At 42.9% G+C, this 23725-nt stretch overlaps 1 protein-coding gene across 1 annotated transcript in view; it reads right to left on the bottom strand.

The window, feature by feature from the left end:
* The window catches only part of AFAP1 (actin filament associated protein 1), a 160323-nt gene that overhangs the window by 46876 nt on the left and 89722 nt on the right, over positions 1-23725 (bottom strand). The window contains exons 5-6 of the mRNA XM_018554969.1: positions 19617-19828; positions 17614-17793 (exon numbers count right to left, since the gene is read on the bottom strand). Of these exons, the coding sequence (XP_018410471.1) occupies positions 17614-17793; positions 19617-19828 (392 nt within the window). The remainder of the gene's footprint in view (positions 1-17613; positions 17794-19616; positions 19829-23725) is intronic.

The raw sequence follows: 23725 nt of genomic DNA, 5'->3' as shown, positions 1-23725 counted from the left end.
GTTCGGGGGGGGGGGGGGGGGGGGGGGGAGGGCACAAAATAATGTGAATGGGGAAATTGAGTGTGGACGGTGGGCTGAACAAAGAAAACCACACAGTGTATGACCAACTTAAAGTACTGTAACATTTGGATAGAGTAGGAATGGGTTTATTTTTCTTTAACATTTATGTCCCATTAGGTTGATCTCCCTTTACTTCTTGTCCTATAGACACATTAGGAAAGAAGGATAATCCCCTCTTAGACAATTGTCACCCCAGCAAGTATCCCCATTGGAAGATTCCCAACTCTATTCATGTTCCAGTGACAAATCAACTTTCCATCACTTTTAGTTCTAGTTAGAAAAGTCACTAGGTAAAACAGAGAAGTTGAATCTCCCTGGTGCAGGAAGAAAAGACAGGTTTGATTAAAAAAAAAATTGTTATTACTTTAACTCAGGCTTAGGCAACTCTGACCCTCCAGCTGTGATGAAACAAGCCTGTGGCTGTCAGAGTCTTGCAATGCCTCGTGGGATTTGTAGTTGCACCACAACTGAGGGCTGGAGTTTGCCTACCCTTGCTTTAAGCTATTCACTTTACCATATATGTCATAAAACAAAGATTACAATAAAGATACTGTGACTTCCATTTATAGGCCAATGTCCATTTAGAAAGTATGGAAAAAAATCCACAAAAAGGGTGGCCAATGCGCTTCAAATTATAGTTAAAATGTAACCTTTTCACCTTGTGCTACTGATGTCAAAGGATGAAATTCTCCCTGGTTTCTCAAAATTGCCTGCTGGTGCCTGCCTAGATTGGAATAATGTATTGGGTTTGGAATAAGTTTATTCACTTTAATACTTAAAATTTTCTTTACATTATTATTATTATTCTTCAGGATTTATATAGCGCAAACAGTTTGTGCAGCACTTTACAATATAAGGAAGATATTACAGTTACAATACAAATCAATACAAGATGCTTAGGAGGGCCCTGCCCGTGAGCGCTTACAGTCAGAAAGGGAGAGATAATCATAATTCTAGGCAGTGTCCATAAACTACTCCCAATCTAGCCTTCACAGGCATTTTGACCGCCCTAAGTTATTAAATGAATGGAGTTCATTATGCTCTGTCCTTCCCAATAGACTTTAAAAGTCAACTGTAGATAAAGCAACAAGAGATTTTAACGGTTGGTGTAATGCTTCAGTAACGTGCGCTCTAATAATGTATGATCTTTTTTTTCATCTGGTTTACCATCACAATCACTTTTCAAATATGTGATGCAAAAAGCAGTCAAAAGATTTTTGATCTGTAACTGCTCTACAAACCCACATGACACCAGAACGCAATCCTGGAACCCAGAAATGTAGACCCATGTAATCGATTTCAGAACCCAAGAGATGTGGGTGCAGATTGGTTCGTGTTGGACTTACATTAGGACAGCGTTGAAGCAACATCTGAGGAAGCCTGGTAGGGTTAGAGCCTTGGGTTTGGATAAGTCTTAAGGCTCTCAAAATTCAGCAACTGTCCCCAAATGAATACTTGTCTTTGCTATTAGTCAATTGCATTAAAAACAATCATATCCTTAAGTACTTCCCTAAACTCTTTTCTGAATATTACTCTTAGCCATTCCATTATCACTGGTTGTTCCATGTAGAGTAACATGGCACAAAGGGTAAAAATGATAGCACTGCCAAACAGTACCACACATGGGAATGCTGAAAGTTCAACTGCCTTTAATTCACACGCTACAGTGAGATTTGTAGTTCCATAAATGTCATGGAGAGGAAGAGACGTGTTTTTCCTTTGTCTGTTTTATATAAACCAAGTACTACACAAACTCTTCCCTCTTGTGGAAAGGAATCCAATTACTCAGCATTCTGGAACTTTATTTTTACCTCTTGCATGACATTTGAACTCACTGTGGACTTTTTTTGGCTCCCAACCCTGATTAAGTTATTTTGGCAAGCCCTCTGTGTAATGCAAGCTGCAGACAAAACACTGGGAAGTGAACTGGCAAGTGCACAAAGTAGCACATAGGAATGTATGCTCTCAATCAAGCACTCCCCCTGGTCACACCTCCTGTATTATCTGTCGGTGGCCTCTATGTAAAATGCATGTTTATGTGAAAGAACATTTGCAGCCGAAAACTGCTGTGCTTTACGGAGTTTTATAAGGAACAATGAATGCTATGCAGAAAATGGCCATCTTTACATGTCCTGTACGTTTTTTACTGATTCAAAAGCCTGTGCCATTCAATGCGTGTTTCATATTAACAAAGCTTTAAGTTTAAATTAATCTCATAATGTTTTTCTGTCAGCATAAGTGAGATGAATCATCTACCCAAGATCTACACTATATGGAAAATGTTTGAAGACAGTTGACCATCACACCTACTTTATATGAGCTTGTTGGACAATCAATTTCAAAGCCATGGACATGAATATGAAATTGGTTCCCCCTTTGCAGCTATAACCGAGTGTGTCTGTGAAAAATTGGACCCATTCAGCCAAAAGAGCCTTTGTAAGGTCTGGTGCAGATTCTGGACGTAAAGACCTGGCTTTCAATAGGCATTTCAATTAATTCTAATGGGTTTGAGGTCAGTGCTCTGTGGCGACCATTGAGTTTCTCCACACCAAACTCATCAAACCAAGTTTTTATTGAGCTAGGTTAGGTAACAGGGGCATAGCCATGCTAGAACAGAAAAAGGTTTATTCCTCAAAACTGTTACCACAAGTGCAGAAGCACACAATTGTCTTAAAGGTCTTAGTGTATTGTAGCATTTACTGCACTGTCCATTGTAAACATCTGAGCCCGATAATTTGGATGGGGTTCCACTTACTTTATGCCATATAGTAGCTGTGATAGTCAGGTGTCCACAGACCCTTGTAAAGATTGGGTATGTACTGTACACTACAAAAGTCACTCTCCCACCCCAACTACTGGGAATACCAAATGTTTATTTTTTCTACACTTCTCAGATATACTGTTTATAATCTAGAACAAATAATAATAATTAATTGGAGAGAAATTATACTTTAGTTAAGGATTCCCCCAGGATGGAGTAGGCAAACTCTGACCCTCCAGCTATGGTGCAAGTACAAATCCCATGAGGCATTGTAAGGCCCTGACTGCCACAGGGAGGAGGGCCAGAGTTTGCCCACCCCTGCTCTAAGGGATATGTCAGGTTGGAAAGGTGCACACTCAAAAATGTACTACCAATTTTCCCAATTGCTAGCAGTACGTTAGGTGAGCTGCAATCACGTCATGGCCATATTCTGTCAGATTGTTACAACTGCATCAGCATGGTGTGGATCTCACATTTTAAAGCCTGTGTATCCACACATTTTAGCAGTTATTGCCAAAGCATGGGATCTAAGACACTGGTGACACCTGCCCACGCTATATATAAAAGTAGTGAATCCACATAGCACTCATCCCTTGCATTCAAAAACTTTATTCTGTCTGCAGTGACAGAGACACTGCTCCCCTGTCCTCCCTCTGACATGTTTCACCCACCATTGGAGCTTAATGATAGAGGGCTCGTAGCGGGGGGTGGGCTAATGTAAGGCCTTAAAAAGATATAGGACTATGAGGTATGTAGAACAATAAATATGCAATTATGGCATTTTAGCATTAAATTCAAAACAGCTTTTTATCACTAGTATTTCATTGTTTTAAAGAACTTACTGTATTACCAAATTATCCTTAAAGTGTATTTCCACTTCTGCAGCCAAAATAATTAAATATATTGCTTGCAAAAAAAAAAGCTCAAATCTGTAAGAAAAGTTGTTCTCTGTGCTGAATCTTTAACTGAAATGCAAGGGGGTGGGGAGGGCAATGTTAACCCTGTCTGCAATGTGGCGGCAGATCCTATCAGTTGTAAATTAGATTTGAACACTGTCTGTCCTAACAAAGGGTTAAAGGTCTACGAGCCTTGTAAGTCAATGAAGGGGGGATTATCCTGTCCTAAATCTTTCTATTAAGTTTCCTGTTACTGAAATTGAGAGATAAACTTGCAAGGGCCTGCTAATCATAGATACCTAAAAGGTAAGAAGTATTTTAAAAATATATATATTTTTAGATATGTTGTGTGAATAGGAACACAAAACAAACATACGGTTGGGGGGGGGGCTCTCAATTATGTAAAAGTGGAAATACACATTAAACCTTAAAAGACAATATTATTAAAAGGCAATTCCAGGCAACAAGCAAAGACATTTAGTTAGCTACTAATGTCTGTATGTGATAGGCAGCCTGGGGAGTGCTCCAGCATCACCAGCTGGTATGTTTCAGGATCACCAGATTACCATCGCAATGGAAAGGGGAGGACTAGCGTAGTATAGCAATGCAATGTTTAATTTTCATTTTTTATCAGAGTATGCTGTTAATCACCAATGTACAGACATTTTTTTGGGAAATAAATACGCGCAGCCCTCAGTAGTCCTAATGTGACCCTTCGAGGATTTATTCTACTTAATTTGGTCTTTTGTTGATGGTATCCAACACCTAAGCAGTTGAGTGGATTATAAAATATTTGTATAGTGTTCTCCTCAACAGAGTAGTAAGTATGGCTAGGGAGATTCAGAGAATATGCACTAAAGTGGATCATGGTTTTTGCAGACTCAAGACACCTACCCACTGACAACACCATTTCAGCCCACAGGACCTTCAGAAAATAACTGAAGGTTCTTGTCAGCATAAGAAGCACCTTTGAAGGCTGGCCGTACACTGTTAATATTTTTTTTTTTTCAACCTGTGGACTGAATGAAAAAAATATACAGATTCCTCCATCCACGCTAAACAGCTTGCATGGACAAATCTCCCAACGTGTCCTTTGTATTCTTACAGTGGCATGTCAGAATGCCCGCACAGTAATGGCAGCCAATATGCTGCCGTTACTGTTCAACTAAAAAATTTCCACACAGCCCCTTTAATCAGAAAATGCCAGATGGAAGGGTGCCAGCAGGGCCACCCATTGAACTATTTCTGGTTGGTTCATCAAGAACCGGATCAGATTCACACAGGGCATGGCCAGCTTCACTGGAGTGTTAATAACAAGGATAGCGGTCATTCATGTATAAGCTTGGCATGCAAAATGCCACCCAACCAAAAGTCAGTCCTTCTTTTGGACAAGCTTATCTGCTCATCATGTACAAAAGGTAAGAATGTACAAGTTGGATTTCAGAGTCTGCTAATATCAGGGTCATGTCCCTTTCCTTGGTCAAAATCGTAAGTAGTAATCTCACTGCTTATTACTGAAAGATGGGCTATATTTTAAATGACAGTGATTTTACTAGAACATTTCCTCACAAGCAGCCCCGGGGCCATTAATGTGGTTTACTGTCTAGACAACAGGTTACCTCAGCTGTAGCCTTTACTTTGTTACTTAATATGGCTTTTGGTGCTTTGTATATCATCTATTGTGCTTTTATTATGTATAATTATTGCTTTTATTCCAGAAGGAGCCCACTGACCACAAACACTCACTGTCTATTGTCTAGGGAGAGCTCCATAAAAGTTTCTTTTAGAAATAAACACTAACCATTCATCAATTACATTAAATACAGAAGTGACAGTCAGATCATTTAGGTGGCAATGATACAGAAAGGGGTTTGGAGTAGCCCAAGTTAATCTGAAGCATACTAAGTTGAGTTAAAATTAGATTTAAACATTTCATTAATATTTCTCAGAGCTGCCTTCAGTCTATATGGTTCTTCACAGATTTGCATGTACCCTAGGGTGCGCCTGTTTATCAATATGTGCCATACCTATTGCTCTTGGTTCCTTAACCTCCCTGGCGGTCTGATTATGTCAGTAATTTTTCTTTCTTTTTTTGCTTCTATTTTTCACTTTTGAATTTCCCGCCGGTTCCACCCCCCTGCGACGCCGGCGCTCGCAGGGAAAGAACCCGGAAGACCGATTCTGGTATCGGCCGCAGGAGACAGCGGGGCTCGTAGGGACAAGGTAAGTGACACTACAGTGTAATCCCGAGTATGGCTCGGGGTTACAGCTTTTGGCACTGAAAATGAACCCCGAGCCACACTCGGGAATACTGCCAGGGAGGTTAAAGTGACACTAAACTCAGGAGTTAAATCTTAAAAAAGCATTCATGTGCCTTAACTATTAACAAAAATGTATCTTATTTGTGTATCATTGGGCTGTAGATCCTCAAATCATCTCTGAATTGTTGCCGACACTGTCCTTCCTTCTGGAGGGTGTCTGCATTTGTTCCCCATGGTAAAACTCACTCCTGTCATGGACTACAATCTCAATAAAATTCATGAAATAAACGTGAGATTGTAGTCCATCTGGGTAGTTAGCTTGGAGCAATGGCTACTTTACAACAGACACAGGGACCATGGGGAACAAAAGTAGTCACCCTCCAGAAGGAAGGACAGTGTCAGCATAAATCCAGAGATGATTTGAGGATCTACAGCCGAGTGATCCACAAATAAGGGACATTTGTGTTAATAGTTTGGGTACTTGAATGTTTTTTTAGGATTTAACTCCTGAGTTTAGTGTCACTTTAATCTTCATGATCAAAGTGGATATTTCCACAAAGCCACCAATAATATTTAAACTTTCAGATTCTAATTGTCATTTTTCTGGGGGGCTGGTATAAATCAGCAGGTGTGGAAACATCCTTGTACAGATGCTGCTGGTAAAGATCTTTTCACACCAAGAATTTCCACTCATGCCTGAGAAATAGGATTGTCTGCAGGGGCTGTATGTTTGGAGTCCAGTGCCCCATTGTCAATTATTTAAGCCCTGATGAAGTGGAATTCCTGACCCCCGAAAAGCGTTGGCTGTTCTTATCACCATTTGTGAAGCCAATAAAGGTTTTTTTGAACTCTTGAGACAATTACCTGGCACTCTTTTTTAGTTTTCATTCACATGGGTTACCCTGTCTTTCCCATAACAGGTAGCAGTAAACACAGTTTCTACATTTGCCCTGTAAGTATGCAGTAACAGTCTTTTACACCTACTATGGCACTGCTGTAAAAGCACTGGGACTTAAAGGGAAGGTGGCAGACCAGGCTGCTCATCAAACATGACAGTGACAAGTGATGGAAGTAACAATCTAGAGGAGGGGCAACGTCAGCACTCCAGATGTGGTGAAATTTTAAAGTCCATGAGGCACTGCAATACTCTGAGAGCCACAGGCATGACTTCCAGAGGCATGATGGGATTTGTAATTTCACTACAACTGGAGTGCCTACTGCTGATCTAGAACACCAGGGTGCTTAAAGTCATATTAAAGTCGTAATGTTTTTATGCTATTTCAAATGCTAATAAAATCACTTACAATGGATGCTGTTATGTGATGTTTATAGATTTAGCTTTCTGCAGAATCAGCTGGTCCCCTGAGCCGTGGTCTTGATATCTTGTTTTAGGGTGGCTCCTTTCCCTTGCAGAGTCCTATGGAGCCACCCTTGTGTGTGCTAGGAAGCTGTGCGTGTCTCCATAAACACAGCAAGGCAAGGCACTCCCCTGTTGTTTTGTGCTCCCTTTTTTTTACGCTAGTAGATGGACGGCTGCTGGAGACTGCTCTGTCCCTAGTGATCTGGGCAGGAAGTATAGGGAAGCCAAGCTAAGAGAGTTGGAGCCAGCTGCTCTAAAACATGATGACTGTAGGTGCTTGGGCAAAAAAAGGAAATAAACACTTTGCTGGGCAATGTATATTTGTTTGATCTAGATTCATTATTGAAAAAAAAAAAGTTTAATACTACTTTAAAGTATATTTCCACTTTCACAGCCAACTTGGGATAACACCTATTTTACATTTGTTATATGTTTCCATTCAAATTGCAAATGGAAAAATACTTACAAAATGCTTCTTGCAGTTTAAATTGCTTTAACTTGAGTTTGGGTTTCTTGGCTTCTTAAGGGTTAAAATTTCTACTTGGCTTCTCTCTCTTTAGTAATGTTAGGAAGGGCTTTGAGGGGTGAGGGATTTCTCCACGGTATGTTAATGAAGTTAATGAGAAAACTACAATTGTCAAATCTCATTCCTAGAGGTCCCCACACACCTTACGATAATCGTACGATAATCGTACGATAATCGCGGGAAATCCCGCGATCGTACGATTATCGTAAGGTGTGTGGGAGCCGTGCGACCTCTACTACTGTAAGGTCGCACGACTTTAAACTTACGGACATGTTCGAAAACCCGCCGAGCATCGTACGATGTTCGGCGGGTGTGTAGCATGTCCGTACGATAAAAGCCGTACGGGCCGGTGTGCGCAAGCGCACACTGCCCGTTCGGCATTGCGGTCATCGGAAGCCCGCCCCTCAGGGGGCGTGGCTTGCGATCATCGCAAGTACGATCTGCCTATGCAAGATAGGCAGATCGTACGCTTTTGTAAGTACCTTACAACCATCGCAAGACTTTTGTCTTGCGATGGTTGTAAGGTGTGTGCCCAGCCTAAGTCTTTCTATAAGGACAGATCACTGTGAAGGTGCTGAGAAACCTGGAATCAGCTTGCCTGCGGCAACAAAACTTCTAAAAAAGTAAGAAATATATATTTTTAACATTATTTTTCGTTATGCTGTGTGAATAGATAAACATTACAAAACATATGGATGGGGTTTTCTCAAATTTGACTGCGAAGTGAAAATACACTTTAGGCAATATATTACTAAAGCGCTGTGCGAAATAAACAATCTTAATGTTTTCTCCAAGGAAATACTTCCATCACCTTTTCTTCCATCCTTTTTGAATCTTGGTGCTGTTGATCTCCTCCACCCTTGTTGGCATTTTCTGCCTACGTGCATGCACACCAGTGATGGCGTTAAGTCATGTCCATCATGTCCATGGCAATGGAATAATACATCTGCACAGTTAGCATTAGGAAGGAACAAGGACACTCGAAAGGCAGGAGGAATTTTTTTTAATGAAAGTGGTAGATTTAAACAAATAAAAGGCTAAGTCCACCCTTAACACCATGTTACATTCATATTTAGGGTGTAACATGGAACATGGTGCCATTCTGCAACCTCCCCACCGTCATCCCAATCTCCCATTCAACTAAATCGTGGGCTTTTCCCTGCAGGACCCTGTGTATTTTTTTAATTAATTGCAGCTTTAGCTCTGCCCGCACAGACGCGTCAATTGTTCACATAATCTGTTCACAGAAACTACAAGTCCTATCTGCAACTGTTGGAGCACAAATCTGGTGGCATCACTGCACTTGTATTCCATTGATAACTTGCTCCAGCTCCATAACTGAAGGTCTGTACCTTCACATTGTTCCTTTCTGTAGTCCCCCACCCTCAACCTAATCCCCTACTTACCTAAATCGTGAGGTACTTCTCCCCACAGGCTCCCTTTTCCTTTTTGAATGCAGCGTAGTGGCTCTGCCTACACAGTTGCATCAGTTATTCACAGAATATGTGAATGAAACTTCCTTCAGCTCCATGACTGAAGGTTTCATACCATGCAGTTCATTCAAAAGTGCAAATCTATTGAAAGCTGTCTCAGGTTTGCTCTTGTACATTGAGGTCAGCGGGATGTATGATGGTGGTATGCAGCAGAGACCTAGATGTCTGCCAGGTGCAGTCCATTCATACAGTAATCTGCTTTGGATCATTTTGCCCCAACCGGGTTCAGGCAACACAGACTCATAAAGGTCACATTTATGAGGAATGTGAAGCAGCTTTTGGTCCTCTTCACAAATCACATAAGGTAAAAAAGAAAGCCTGTTCATCAAACATGCCTGCATTCTCTCCGCGCATACTGCAATTTAACGAGGAACTGCAAGTTTTGTCTTATTTAATCAATCAGTTATGAATGTCTCAAATATAAAATATTCCCATGTGACCATGTGATCAATATTGGGGACAGAAGAGTCTACATGATTTAAGAATAATGTGTTATATCCGTTTTCACTACGGCTAAAACGTGTGCGGCTGTTATAAGTTCATTTTAAATACATTTAGGGGGTTATTCCCAAAGCTGCCGAAGTCAGCCAAGTGAATAACCCAGCCGGAGTGAAGTGAGCTGTTCGGCTATTCATTTCAGTCTTGTACGGCTGATTTCAGCCGTACATTGGCTGCCTTCGAAGTGCCGATAGAGTTCCACTCAGCCGATCCAACATCTGGATCGGCTGAGCCGAAGCTCCAGCAGTTCACTCGCTGCCGTTCGCCCCTATTCGCATAGGGGCCGAACGGCAGTAAGTGAATAGCCGAATGCTGCCGAGCGGCATTTGGCTTGGCTATTCTGCTCGGTACCTCTGAGGTACCGAGCAGAATAGAATATAAGTGAAATGAATAAAAAAAAGTTGAAAAGTTATTTTAAAATGTAAGAAAAAAGGAACATTTTTAAAAAAATTAATAGTTTAAAGAAAACAAAATTCAGAATAATTTTTTTTTAAACTCCGGCAGAAGAAAAACAATTGGGCGGAGCTAGCAGTGACAGCTAGCTCTACCCAACGGTTTCCTATTGGCCAGCACCTACCAGAGTCTTCTAGGAGGTCCCACCAATGAAGAACAACTGGGCGAAGCGGCCGTGGCGTCACAGCCGGCCCCACCCAGTTGTTATTGTTTAATGACAGATCAGCGTCCCCAGTTCATTTGGAGACGCTGATCTCTCATTACAACTGGGCAGCTGGCTCCACCCAGCTGTCATTTGCTTTGGCCAACCATTCTCCACGCTCCAGGTGTCACTACGTTTTAGCCCCTATTCTCATATGCCTTCGGCTCGGCTTAGCCGCCCGGCTGCCTTATGGTCTATTGTGAATAGCCCGTACAGCAGCCCTTCAGTTCCTCTGAACCGAAGGGCAGAGGCGGTCGAAGAGAGCCGAAGGAGCAGCCGAAGCTAGATGGATCTAGAAGGCTGGATCCTTTGGCTCTTTAGTGAATAACCCCCTTAGTGAATGTTGAGAATATTTGTGTGTTTTGTGTTTTCAAAAGAACCAAGTACAGCGACTACCTCCCCATATATCTTCCTCAATCACAAAATTATGTTTGCGTCCAACATATAGGGTTTGATTTACTAAAGAAAACTAGCTTTTCACTTTGCAAGGGAATTTTCCCCCTTAAAAACCCTACCGACTTCCATCATTTAAACTTGTACAAGCAAAAATACTATTTTTCTTTTTTCATTTTCCTTGAATGCACATGAATGCAAAGTGAATTCATACCACATTCACTAAGCTAAGGGCAAATTCACTTGCAAAATGAACTGAGAAGTTGCCTTTAGTCAATCAAACCCATAGTTGCTGTTGAAAAGGAGAAAAGTTTCCCCTCTGAAGGATTTGACAGCACAGCAAAAATGGATGAATGGCAAGCAAGAGAAGTGAAAACTGAGAATGCTGTGAATGCCATGCATACATACAGGTTTCATTGACATTATACACGTCCTCCGCCCTGTAGAAAAACCTCTGGGCTGTCCAAAGCATTCCTTTCACATCCACCTCCTCCCTTCCTGCTTCTTTCACCTACTCTCACTCAGGACAATGAAAGAAAGCCTTCAGTATAAACGGTTCTGCAAGAGAACACAGAGGCCAAATGTGACGTCTAATGTTCCTCCTTGCAACAATATTCTACAGAAACGACTCCAAGCCCTGAGCCCTATTCTTCCCAGAAGGATTACTGCATCAAAATCATCTCCGCTGTCTTTATTTGGTCTAACTTCACTTGTGCACCCTCTGAACAGTCAACGCCAATCAAGAGTCTTAAAGAAATGAACCAAATAATAACCCTTTAACTGTTCATTGATATCTGCGGGGATTCTGTAAAGGACTTTTACTTACCTTATCCCCGCTTCCCCAGGAAATCGGCACTCACCTCTCTCCCCCCTTCACACACAGATTACTAGCACACACAAGGGTGGCTTCATAGGACTCTGCAAGGGAAAGTAGCCACCCTAAAACAGAAATATCAGGGCCAGTGCTCAGGGGACCAGCTGATTCTACAGGAAACTAAAATGCTTAAACAAAAAGAAGCAGCGTCCATTGTAAGCGAAATAATCAGCATTTGAAATAGCCAAAAAAAAACCTTTACACTTTAATATCACTTTAATTAAAAGTACAAGTGCACTTAAAATAAAAAAAAATTCTTGCAGATGAATAATATAGGTTTCACCTTTTTTTTTTATTAAAGAAACTGGAGTTTCCTATTGAATAATAAAAGGTAAATCTCATTTATAGAGCATTTTATATGGCTATACATTACATCTTTACAGCTCTATTTTACATCAATGGCTGCTGCAGGCAGAAGCTCGCTCTTCACCACCTCATCACGAGGAGAACAGATCCATGTTCAGATGTCATGAAGCCGTTTCAGTAGTAAGGTCCCCGGAACACTCGCACTCGTCCGGCTCCAAGAGCCAGAACGGGATTGGAAGAGTTTCCCCTCCTCGCTGTGTAGCTTGCTGCAGGTTTATGAAGTAATAGGTTACATAAAAAGTGCAGAGCCCCGTCCAAGCTGGGCTCATATGGAGATTTCACGCATTAATGTGTTGTAGTTGGAAATGGAACTTGAATGTATTACATGAAGTATAGTTCAGCGGGCCAAGCTGGGAAGGCAAAAATTGCTTGAGCTCTACTCATAAAGGAAAAAAAAACAGGGCCTCTTGAATTACTAGCTGGATGAATGAATTGTGCTCTGTGTAGGCCTAGTGCCTACAAGTGCCAAGCAGAAGCACTCGCCGCAAGTTTCTAAGGTTGGGGTGAACGGGAAGAGTGCTGAGATGAAAGGTTTAGAGCTTGACTCCAGCCAAAATGTTTTATTTCATTTTAGATAGAGCAGAAGAGGGTTGGAGTCTTTGTCAGGTGTTTAATGTAATCTGTGCCCCATTCCGCAGATCTCCCCTCACTTCCTGTCAGAGCCGTAGCACCCGAGGCAAGAACAGAAAATTGTGCCCCGCCCCCAGACAGACGTGTGATGTCAGATCCTGGGCGAGCGGCTCTCTCTCTCATCACTGCTCGGCCCATGCTGGCTCAGCGCTCCCTTTCTCATCCGTACTGCCTCTGCCCATACAGGTGGGGGAGAGCAGCAGGGATCAGAGGAGAAGCTGGAGCCTGTACCTCCCCTCCTCCCAAGCCGCGGCTGTGTTGGCCGCCTGGCCACTGTTGACCTTGGTGCCCTGTGCTCGCCATGGCAACAGGAGTGAAGGGGCGCAGCCAGGCCGGTCCTGGTTGCGCCCCCTCCCAGCTGCGCCTGAGGCGAGTGCCTCACTCGCCTCATGGTAGCTACGGCCCTGCTTCCTGTAGGGACATATGTGACATTCACTAAATTTTCACTAGAGGTCAACCAATCACTGCAATTTAGAAGACATGGACCAGGAAGATACATCTGCTTTATAAATATTCCCCCACTGTCTATTAAGTGTCAATTGTTCTTATAGTATTTCTCATTTCTATAAAGCTGGAACATTCTAAGCTCTTATAGAGTTCAGTCATTCAGTCATGTGACTAAAGAGGAGCTGACAATGTCCCTAATGACCTACAGCAACTGTACTCGGTGGAGTGCTGGTAACCGGTACTGGAACAGTATGCGAGTTTAACTCCAGCTCTCAACAAAATTAACCCTTGCAGTGGGACTACCCCCCACACTGCAAGGGTTAACTGCTGGTTTTGGTCTAGGGGCCACAATACAGGAGATATAGTTACCTGATCCTTGGTCCAGTGGCAGCGCTCACCTCACCCCCCTCCACGCCGGCTGTGCTATGTCTTCACACCTAATCCAGGTGAATGGACCTGCATTAGACGTGATGACATCAGCGGGACTTAGACCACGAGAGCCCAGGGGAGAATAGGCTGCAGGGACTGGTCTAGCAGCCAGGAAGGACTGAGGATCAGGTGAGTATATCTTCTTTAATCCAGCCCCTAGACCAGGCGTGGGCAATTCATTTTTTCAAGGGGCCACATGAGAAACTGGGACTGTTGTGGAGGGCAGGACCTATAGGCATTGTAGGTGTGAGGGCCCGTTCACCCCTATGTCGTGCAGCAGTTACAGTTCTTTGCTGTGCAGCAGTGGTGTTGCATTGTCATGCATTTGAATAGCTTCCCAAATGCACCACCCGTGCGTTGTTTTGGGGTTGAAGAATGTAGCGCATGCAATGCACCTGGCGCACTGTAACACATGGCAGGGATGTTGTGCGGTATTGTGCATTAATCGTGTGATTAACACACAGCATACAGTATGTGTGCACGGGCCCTGAATGTCCCCACAGTATGTGGCACATGCCTTCTGTTGTTTTTTGTCAATAGGTCAGAGGCAAGAGCTGGGAGGTGGAGCTTCAGGAGAGGACGGAGGAAGATACTCTTCCTTAACCCTGTAATACTGGGGGCGCGAACCCATTGCTAGGACTGCCCAGCGGTCCTAGCAATCAATGATTGCAGGGGAGGAGGACCCCTGATGTCGTTGGTTGCTGCAGAGGAGGAGGACCCCTGATGCCAGTGGCCCAAGCAGCCAAGGCCTGAAGAGGACTGTGGTCCGGACAAGGACTTCTCGCCAGCCTGCGCTGGGCTGTGGCTTGCAATGGATACACCAGCCTTGGAGGCCAGCGCTTCCACTGTCAGCCAGCCATAACTGAGCGCAGGTTGGTGGTAGGTCCATGCCCGGACCACGGGCCAGACAGTGACCGACAAAGGGTGTATACGGTCAGTGGGCCATAAACTGCCCAGGAAAAAACAGTAGTTAACCCTTTTTTAGATTCCTGGTGTTCCTCTTTAAAACTTTCCATTTTCCTTTAATCAATTTTAAAAAAATCTTGTTTTATATTCAGTACATTCCTGAATGTAACATGAGTCTGAGAGGTATAAAATATGATGACAGTGGAAGGAGCAGAGAGAAACCCTCATTCATCAGAGGAAAGTTCTAAGCAGTCACGTTAAAATGACACAAAGCTTATAACCCCCCTCCTTCCTTTCCCCAATCTGACAAGTTTCAGCATGAGACATTCAAACATATGGGAAAGAGTTGTGAAGAGTTCCAATGTGTAAGAAAAGAACAGATCTATTTTCCATGGGTCATTCTGGGTACAAGCTGACACAATAAAGGAGCTGATGGGGCGCCGTAAGACAGTAAAGTTTTTAAGGTCACATTTTATTGAATATATATACCGTATATACTCGAGTATAAGCCGTCCCGAATATAAGCCGAGGTACCTAATTTTACCACAAAAAACTGGGAAAAAGTATTGACCCGAATATAAGCCGAGGGTGGGAAATGAGGCAGCTACTGGTAGATAGATACCAATAAAATTACATGAATATTTATTTAAAAGAAAAACAATAACCTAGCTCTGTAAGTGGAAAAGGGGGTACAGGGCTACATATTATGTACTACGGATCATTTAACCCATTCATATTAGCAGAGGATAATTGTAAATCTATTGTTCAGTGCATTCTATATGTAGTATATAGTACATGTACATATAGAGTGCCTGCAACAATACATTTACAATGATCCTCTGCTAACATGAATGGGTTAAATGATCCCTAGTACAGGGCTACATACAGATCATTTAATCCATTCATGTTAGTATAATTGTAAATGTATTGTCTGCACTGTATTAGCAGTATATACTCCATATAGAGTATATACTGCTAATACAGTGCAGACAATACATAATTGGTTAATAAATCCCCCCAAATCTCCCCTCACTTACTGTGATTCACTGTGCCGGAGCAGGGACGAGTCAGCGGCGCGCTGGTCCAGTGGGAGGAGCTCCAGGTGGGGTCCTAATTTAGCTGACTTAGAGGTGCCTGCCCGATAATTACAACCCCACCTGGAGCTCCTCTCGTCTGACCAGCGCGCCGCTGACACATCCCTGCTCCCCTGCTGTACTGGCGCTGCGGGATTTTTTTTCTTTTCTTCTTACTTACCTCGCCGAGCGTCGCGTCACTGCTGCTCCGGTGGGCGGCGCTCCGAGCGGGGTCATCTGGCAGTCTCCGGCCACCTAAATTAGGACCCGGAGACTGCCAGATGACCCCGCTCGGAGCGCCGCCCACCGGAGCAGCAGTGACGCGACGCTCGGCGAGGTAAGTAAGAAGACACCTGACGCTGACTCGAGTATAAGCCGAGGGGGGCACTTTTCAGCCAAAAAAATGGGCTGAAAATCTCGGCTTATACTCGAGTATATACGGTATTTTAAAAAATCCAGATTAAACGACTGAGCTTCATTTAAACAGGACCCGTCACAATTCGGCTTATGCATGGTCGGTTTTAAAGCCGGACTCCGACAAAAGCAAATATTGTCTATATACCAGAGGCATGTGTATTTGTCCTTGAATCTTGGTGTGCTCTGTGCATTTCTTCCAGATCAGTGCAGTAATCCAGCATGAAACTTTGCCTGGAACTTCCTATAATAGAACTTCCTATGTGTACTGTATATAATCAATGATGAATGCTATAAGTAAGTCAGAATCCTCGCCTGGAACTTCCTATAATAGAGACCAGTCACCGTTGCTGTCTTTCTTTGTGCAGGGCGACTGGTCTAGTCTCCACCCCCTCCTCTAGTTTCTGCAGACAGCATGGGATTATTATGGAAGTTTTTTACATAATTATCATATGATCCTTTGCAAAAATGAATGTGCTGGCCATGGAAGCAAGGCAATCATTTTTGCTATTATTAGTAGGGATGCACCGATACTAGTATCAGATTCAGTGCCGATTCCGATTATTTGCGCAAGTAATCGTACTCGCCCTAATGTTCCGATACCTTCCTCGATACCGGGGCAGGTCCATAGAAGAACATGGAGTTGGCTTCTGGGGCAATCAGGAAGCTGGGTGGCGTGTAATGACTCGCCTCCCAGCTTCCTGATTGGCTGGGAAGCCGGCACCATGCTGATTGGCTGGGAAGCCAGCCTCCCCGCCAATCAGAATCAAGCCGGCCAAACAGCCGACTCCTTGCCGATTGGCTGAGAAAATAGTTTCCCGACCAATCACAATTGAGCTGGCCAAACAACATGGAGCTGGCTTCCCAGGTAATCAGGAAGATGGGCAGCATGTCATTACCTGCTGGCTCCACCGAAGGCAAAATATCGGTACTCGTACTCGATACCGAAAAAACGGTATCAGTGCATCCCTAATTATTAGTGAAACCCAGTGACTGCAACAGGAAGAGTAACCCTATACCCACAATGCCTTACCAGTATATTAATGACATTTACATACTAACGTATTTATATAAATTAATCAAAAATCAATATATAATGTGTAAATAATCAATGCTACAATGTCCATGAGTAAGTCAGAATTAAAACTGGCCAAACACCAGTAGAAATTAATTCCCAAGAAAAACATTTTTGGAACAGTTCTTTGATTTTCTAATAGTTAATGGGGTCAAATTGACTATCGATTTCGACCATAGTGATAAAAAAAAAAAAAAACCTAAAGCAGCAGGATGGAAAATCTTTCTAGAATGAAAGAACAGTGAATGTGAGTTTCATTCAGGAAAATCCATTCATGGTCAAATCAAATGAAAATGTAAAACATTCTACAAGTCTCTGATGGAATTATTGAATATTCTGATGAGATTTTTCGTATGAACGTTTGTATGAAAATCTACCAGTGTATGGCCAGCTTATTAGAACAGGCCTCATAGATTGTATATGGTAAGCAATACAGGCACTCTATGCACAATACATGAATCAAAGCCCATAAGACAAACATGTGAACTCCACCTACCCTCAGCCATTGTTCAGCTTGTTCCTCGCTCTGGACGGCAAGAACCAAGGCATCCGTCCCCTGATGGGTGATCTTCAGCTCGTGCTTCTTCTTCTTACTGTCCTTTGGCACATAGGACACCGAGCAGCCATTCAACAACAGCTCCATCTGAGGTTGCTGGTCCTTGGAAGATTTGTAGCACTGGGAAAAACAATGTTACAGATATCAATATAGAAAGCAATCAGGAAAGCAGATGGAGAACCAGTAATGCTAATGGGAAGAGTACAGGATAACTAACTAGGAGAAATGGTTGACCCACACACACTAAAAAAAAAGCCTAAACAGAACGCTATGCCCACAATTACCCAGAGGAAGGCAAAAAAACACCTATAAAGCATGGTTCAATTTGCTCCAACGGGGGGAAAAATTCCTTCCTGATCCCATAAGGCAATCGGATATTCCCTGGATCAACAATCTCTGATGCTCAATATACCTATAAGTACTCAATATCCAGTAATATTCTGTGCATGGCCCTTACACATCTTTCCACTAGGCTCTTACCAACCTGGGACACTCTGGCCAGAAAGGAGGTGGCAGGTACATTGCAAACATTGTGAAACAGAGCAGCCATGCCACTCTGTCTGCTGCCCCCTCCAACGTGTCCCATGTGTTAGGCTGCCTCAATAAAGGGACGTCCCTGTACACACATATATTCCTACATATATCATCACAATTATCACAAAATATAGCAGCTGTGTTCACCTACTTCACTTCTCAAATCCCTCCTCGTCCTCCAATATATAATAACACCATCCTAAGAACAGTTATCCCCAGGTAGGTATACTGCAGCCTACAGTAGGTCTCTTTCAAAGCCTACATGAAGAGGAGGTCTCCCTTACAGCCAATAAAAAAAGCTACACCATCACGGCAATGACATTCATTAACAATATTACTACTCGTTTAATTTGCACATTAATACCCAGATTTTTAAGAACATCTAAAGTCTAAACTTATTTTTTTTTTTTTTTTAGAGTAGGGAAAGGTTAAACCTCCTGTCAGTTCTTTTCCTGGCTATGTTCAATTTGGGGGGTTCGCCTTCACTTCCTGTCCTGTAGACACAACAGGCATTGAGACGAAATCTCACCATAGTTAGGGCAATCTCCCAGTGGAACATTTCCCCTTTATTCCTGTTCTGGGGAAAATAAAAATGTTTTATATTTTTTTCTGCCAATTCTTTCCCCACGGATAATGGTCACCATAATGGATAGAAAGGGTGAATCTCTGCAGCATGGACATAAAGCAAAACAAAAAAAATATACTCTATCCAAAAAATGTTTTGGCTCTACATAGACTGTACAAGTAATTAAAACATTTTTTATAAAAAAGTTTATGAACTTGTGAACATTACAGCCTAACTTAACTTTCAGTTTAAAATAAATAAATGCATTCCAGGTGCACCAAAACAAAAGTTGTGCAAAGTCTTACAGTTAGATTTCTTCATAAAACAACCATGGCTTGGGCAGACAAACCTTTCCCCCCGGCCAGAATGATGTAGAGAAGGACCCTCGCTCTCTGTGAGGAAGCAGTAGACCAGTAGTAGGCAACCTTGGAACTCCAGCTGTTGTGGAACTACAAGTCATATGAGGCATTGCAAGATTGACAGACACAGGCATGGCTCCCAGAGGGAGGGACTGGTCTAGGAGCCAGCTGGGATCACGGTTCTGGTAAGTATATCTCTGTTATTTTAGCTCCCTAGAAAAAACGAGTACTTAACCCTTGCAGTGCAAGGGTAGCAATTTTATTTACCCAGAGTTCTTAACGTAAAAGTTATGCAATATAATATTTTATGTAACAAGAATCAATATGCGATTATTATAAGCTCTCCCAGGGAGGGTCCTCCTTACCATCTTGTCTTGAATTGTATTGTAATTGTAATCTCTTCACTATATTGTAAAGCGCTGCGCAAACTGTTGGTGCTATATAAATCCTGTATAATAATAATAATAGAAGTGAAGCTTGTTTACCATCAGTTTGTTGTCTTTGATGACACACAGCAGCTTGGTCCACTGCCCGAATCTCTTCTTCCGCAGGAGGAATGCACAGATTTTCGCATCTTTCACCAAGTCCATTGACGCTTCCTCTGACGGCCACTGAAGCCTCTTCTTCTGCCCCTTTCCATCTTCCTCCTCCTCATCATAAGATTCATACGAACTGCTCATAGCGTCTGAATCATAGTCTTTAAAGAGATGAAGAAGAAGCCAATATGAAATACAAGATGTGGAACACATTTAATGCTGCAGAGAGGTTTTGGCTGAGGTAACGCTTTAACAAATATGTCTTCTACAGCCTCCTTTTACAGTTCAGTAGCCAAGAAATGTAAGCACCCCATCTAGAACACCAGAGGAGGATTGATCTACTAAACTTAATTTGTTATACCAGTAGGTATTGTCTGCCATGCGAGTTGTCCTTTCAACTCCAATTGTCTGCCATTGCCGAGAAGCAATTGTATCAAATCAGCTCATTTTTGACCTGATGAGGAGGAAAAGTGGTTTTAAAGAGGAATGTTTTTTTCCTCTCAATGCTTTCAGATGTACATTACCTTTTAGGAACTGCAGCTCCTTGTCGCATGATTCTGCACAACTTCTCCCTCCCGATTTAACACCACCCCCAAAAAAATATATATATAAAAAGTTAATATATAAGCCCATTGAAGACAAGGCATATTGCCTTGTCTAGTGCTGGGGCTGCGCTGGAAAATGTGGCCAGCACAGCCCCAATGCATCTGGTGTGAATCCAGCCTAACACCAAGAACTGCAGGAATTTAGCTGGTGAGTGAAGCAACTACACAAGTAATTCACTCGCCTTCTGGTCATAATGTAGCAGGGTGCCTAAATGACCAATCACCAGCCACCAATACTGTCACATGTGGCTGGGGACCTTATTTTTATGTAAATGCCAACCAAGTTGACTTTGAACTTACTTTATCGGCCAAAAGTCCTATGTACTGGTCCCTCTATAGAAAAGACTTAAGACTCACCTCTCCTGCAGCCTGCCTTGCTGATCTTCACTTTCTTGAGGAGCTACGCTTGTTGAACAATCTTTACAGATTGTCAAATGACTGGCCCCCCACCGAGCGCTGTGGTTCAATCTGCTGGCACTAATGTGTCGTGCAGTAACGTAAGGCCAGTGGATGGATCTACAGAGCAGGGAGGGGGACCAGGCAACACCCAGAAATGTTGGATGCAGAAGATTTTCCAACAAGTTTATCTTTTCTAGAGAGTGAGGTTGGTTCACGGTTGGTTCTGCATTGTACGTAGCTGCAAACTCTGACTGGAGTGTAAAAGGGAAGAGGCTTCAGGGAAGGGATTAAAGGAGTGAGGGGTTAAAAGGAGAACTAGGAGGTGAGTGAAAATCACGCATCCTCATAGTTCGAGCCACGTGTGAAAATGAAACTGTCACACGTCGGCTCAATAGATCGGGAAGCGAGCGAAGGCATACCGGCGCTCGCTCACTTCCCGATCATCTCCCTGCAGAGAGAGGCGGCTGTCACGGCTCCCCGCAGGGATTCCTCCCCCTCCCTTCTCCGATCCTCCAGCGCTCACTGGAGGAACGGAAGGGGGAGGCGGCGGGTACAGCTGGCTCTGTCTCTAGATAGGCAGAGCCAGCTGTCACTCACACAGCTGGGTGGATCTCGACAGCATTGTCAGGTTCCGCCCCGGCTTCGGCGTCTCAGTATATGGCAAGCTGTAGCTCGCAAAATACTGAGCTTTGGGTGACGGGAGGACGCTAGTATATGTCCTCCCGTGACCCTTAAGAGAACTATGGGGAAAAACACTTACCCCATAGTTATCTTTAAAATAAACGTTCTTGTTACTGGCACCCTTGAAAATGGAGCAATTAACCTTTGCAATTTGGGGGGAGCACCACTGCAAAGGTATTTTTCTTTCAGTTCAAGCAGTATTAAACTGTCAAACTTTTTTCAATAATAAATCCAGATCAAAGAAATATACATTGACCAGCAAAGGATTTATTTGCCTTTTTGCCCAAGCAATTACAGTCATCATCTTTTTCAAAAACTGTCTCCAACTCTCTCAGCTCTGCTTCCCTGAACTTCTTGTTTCGTACAAGATCACAAGGGACATCACAGCCTACTGCAACTGCCCATCTACTAGCTTGGAGAGGGTGGAAGGGAGAAATGAGGAAGGAGGAAAGTGAAGGACAGTGGCTTGCTCTGTTTTGCCTGGAGACATACACAGCTTACTAGCACACACAAGGGTGGCTCCATAGGAAGCTGCAAGGGAAAGGAGCCATCCTAAAACAGGATATTAGGGCCAGTGTTCAGGAGATCAGCTGATTCGGCAGGAAACTAAAACTTTTAAACATCAAGGAGCAGCATCAATTGTAAGTGATTTATTCTGCATTTGAAATAGCTTAAAAACATTTTTACTTTAATACCACATGGTGGCAGAGTCCCTTCTGGATAAACCTTTTGTTTTGCCCTGAATGGGAAAGCACATGTCCTCTTTAAAGAGTGTTTTTACCTTCCTTTGGATTCATCCTTTTTTAGCCTTTAATACAAACGAGGCCTAAAGCCGGGGCCAAGCCCTCAGCTGAAAGTCTTGGCTCCTTGGACAAATAAATCATCTTTATGTTGATCTAACAAGCAATATCACTAGATGGAAGACATCCAGCTCTGTCCTATAACAAACATTACACATCAAACGCACCATCCATGCTGGTACCAAACTGTGAATAATGTTCTAGGCCTGTGGAGAGAAAGCACTCGTATATTTCTCTGTTTGCTTTCTAGAAGAATGACCCAATCCTTTGGCTCACGCCGAAAAATAAACCGCAAAATCTAATCGTGTCCTGTTTCCCCCCCGACGGTCTATACATTTTCTCCTTTCTTCGAGGTTGGATTGTTTTGTAGCGGCATCAACAATAACAACAAAGTCATCCATTTTTATCAGTGTGGTATTCTGGCCAGGAGGAAAGGCCAGGCTTCACTGTGGTAGAACAAGCTGTGCAATCTTTCTGCAAAGCCCCCAGAGGATTAGAAGGAGAGACGCCAAAAACATCACAGGGAGGAGAGAATAGCCACTCCGGTCCTGGATTGCATTAATGCTGTCAAGAACTAAGGTCAAAGGGGCTCTATAGCTGCCAGCATTGCCTACTTTTTTTTCTTCCCCAATGTTCTTTTTGCAATACTGTGTTCAAAGATGAATATTAAAGAAATACTCTAGTCAAGCAAAAACATACTATATATATATATATTACACACACATACATACATACATACATATATACATACATACACACACACACACACAATAATACCTTTCTAATTGGACTAACATAATATTTGAAAGACAAGCTTTCGAGAGTTAACCTTTCTTCTTCAGGTCAGAAGCAATACTAACTAATCAACCTGATAGTTTACCACTTAAAGCAAGAGAAAGTTCTTAGGGGGGAAGTGAGTGGGGTGTAATAAATGTTGGATTAAAATAACACACCAAAACATGTTTTTTTTTTCTATTTTTCATTTTAGTTTATTTTATGTTTTTTTATTTGTTTGCAATTTCATTTTTATTTGTTTAACTTTTTTTTATTTTTTAGTCTTTTTAATTTTAGTTTAACTTTAACTTTTTTATTATTTTTATTGCTGGGAGCTATAGCCAGCCTGCTATTGGATAGTTCAAAGTGCAATAGCCAATAGTAAGCAGGCTATTGCAACCGTACACTGCCTGCTGTCAATCAGCAGAGGAGGGACATGAAGGAGAAAGTTCTTCATCAGGTCCTCCTCTGCTGATTGACAGCAGGCAGTGGGTGGGTGCAATAGGCAGTCTGCTATTGCATTTTAAAATATCCAATAGCAGGCTGGGTATGGCTCCCAGCCTCAAGCTGCAGCAGAGGCACTATGGGTGGGGCTAAAGTGGCACTGGGCGGGGCTAAGGTGATGCGGGGGGTGCAGCATGATTGCTGGGGTGAGGTGAAACAGGGCAGAGGGGGAATGGGGCAGGGGAGGAGACACGGAGCAGCTGCAGAGGTACGGGGGCAGCGGGGCATTGCAGAGTCACAGCGGTCTCTCCTCCGTGCTGGCTCCTGCTGCAATGGTCTGTGTCCCCGCTGCCTC

This window comes from Nanorana parkeri, unplaced genomic scaffold, assembly GCF_000935625.1.
Source record: "Nanorana parkeri isolate BGI_ZX_2015 unplaced genomic scaffold, ASM93562v1 scaffold180, whole genome shotgun sequence".
Taxonomy (NCBI): domain Eukaryota; kingdom Metazoa; phylum Chordata; class Amphibia; order Anura; family Dicroglossidae; genus Nanorana; species Nanorana parkeri.
The sequence above is the reverse complement of the archived record's forward strand: the minus strand, read 5'-3'. Positions and strand labels throughout refer to the sequence as shown.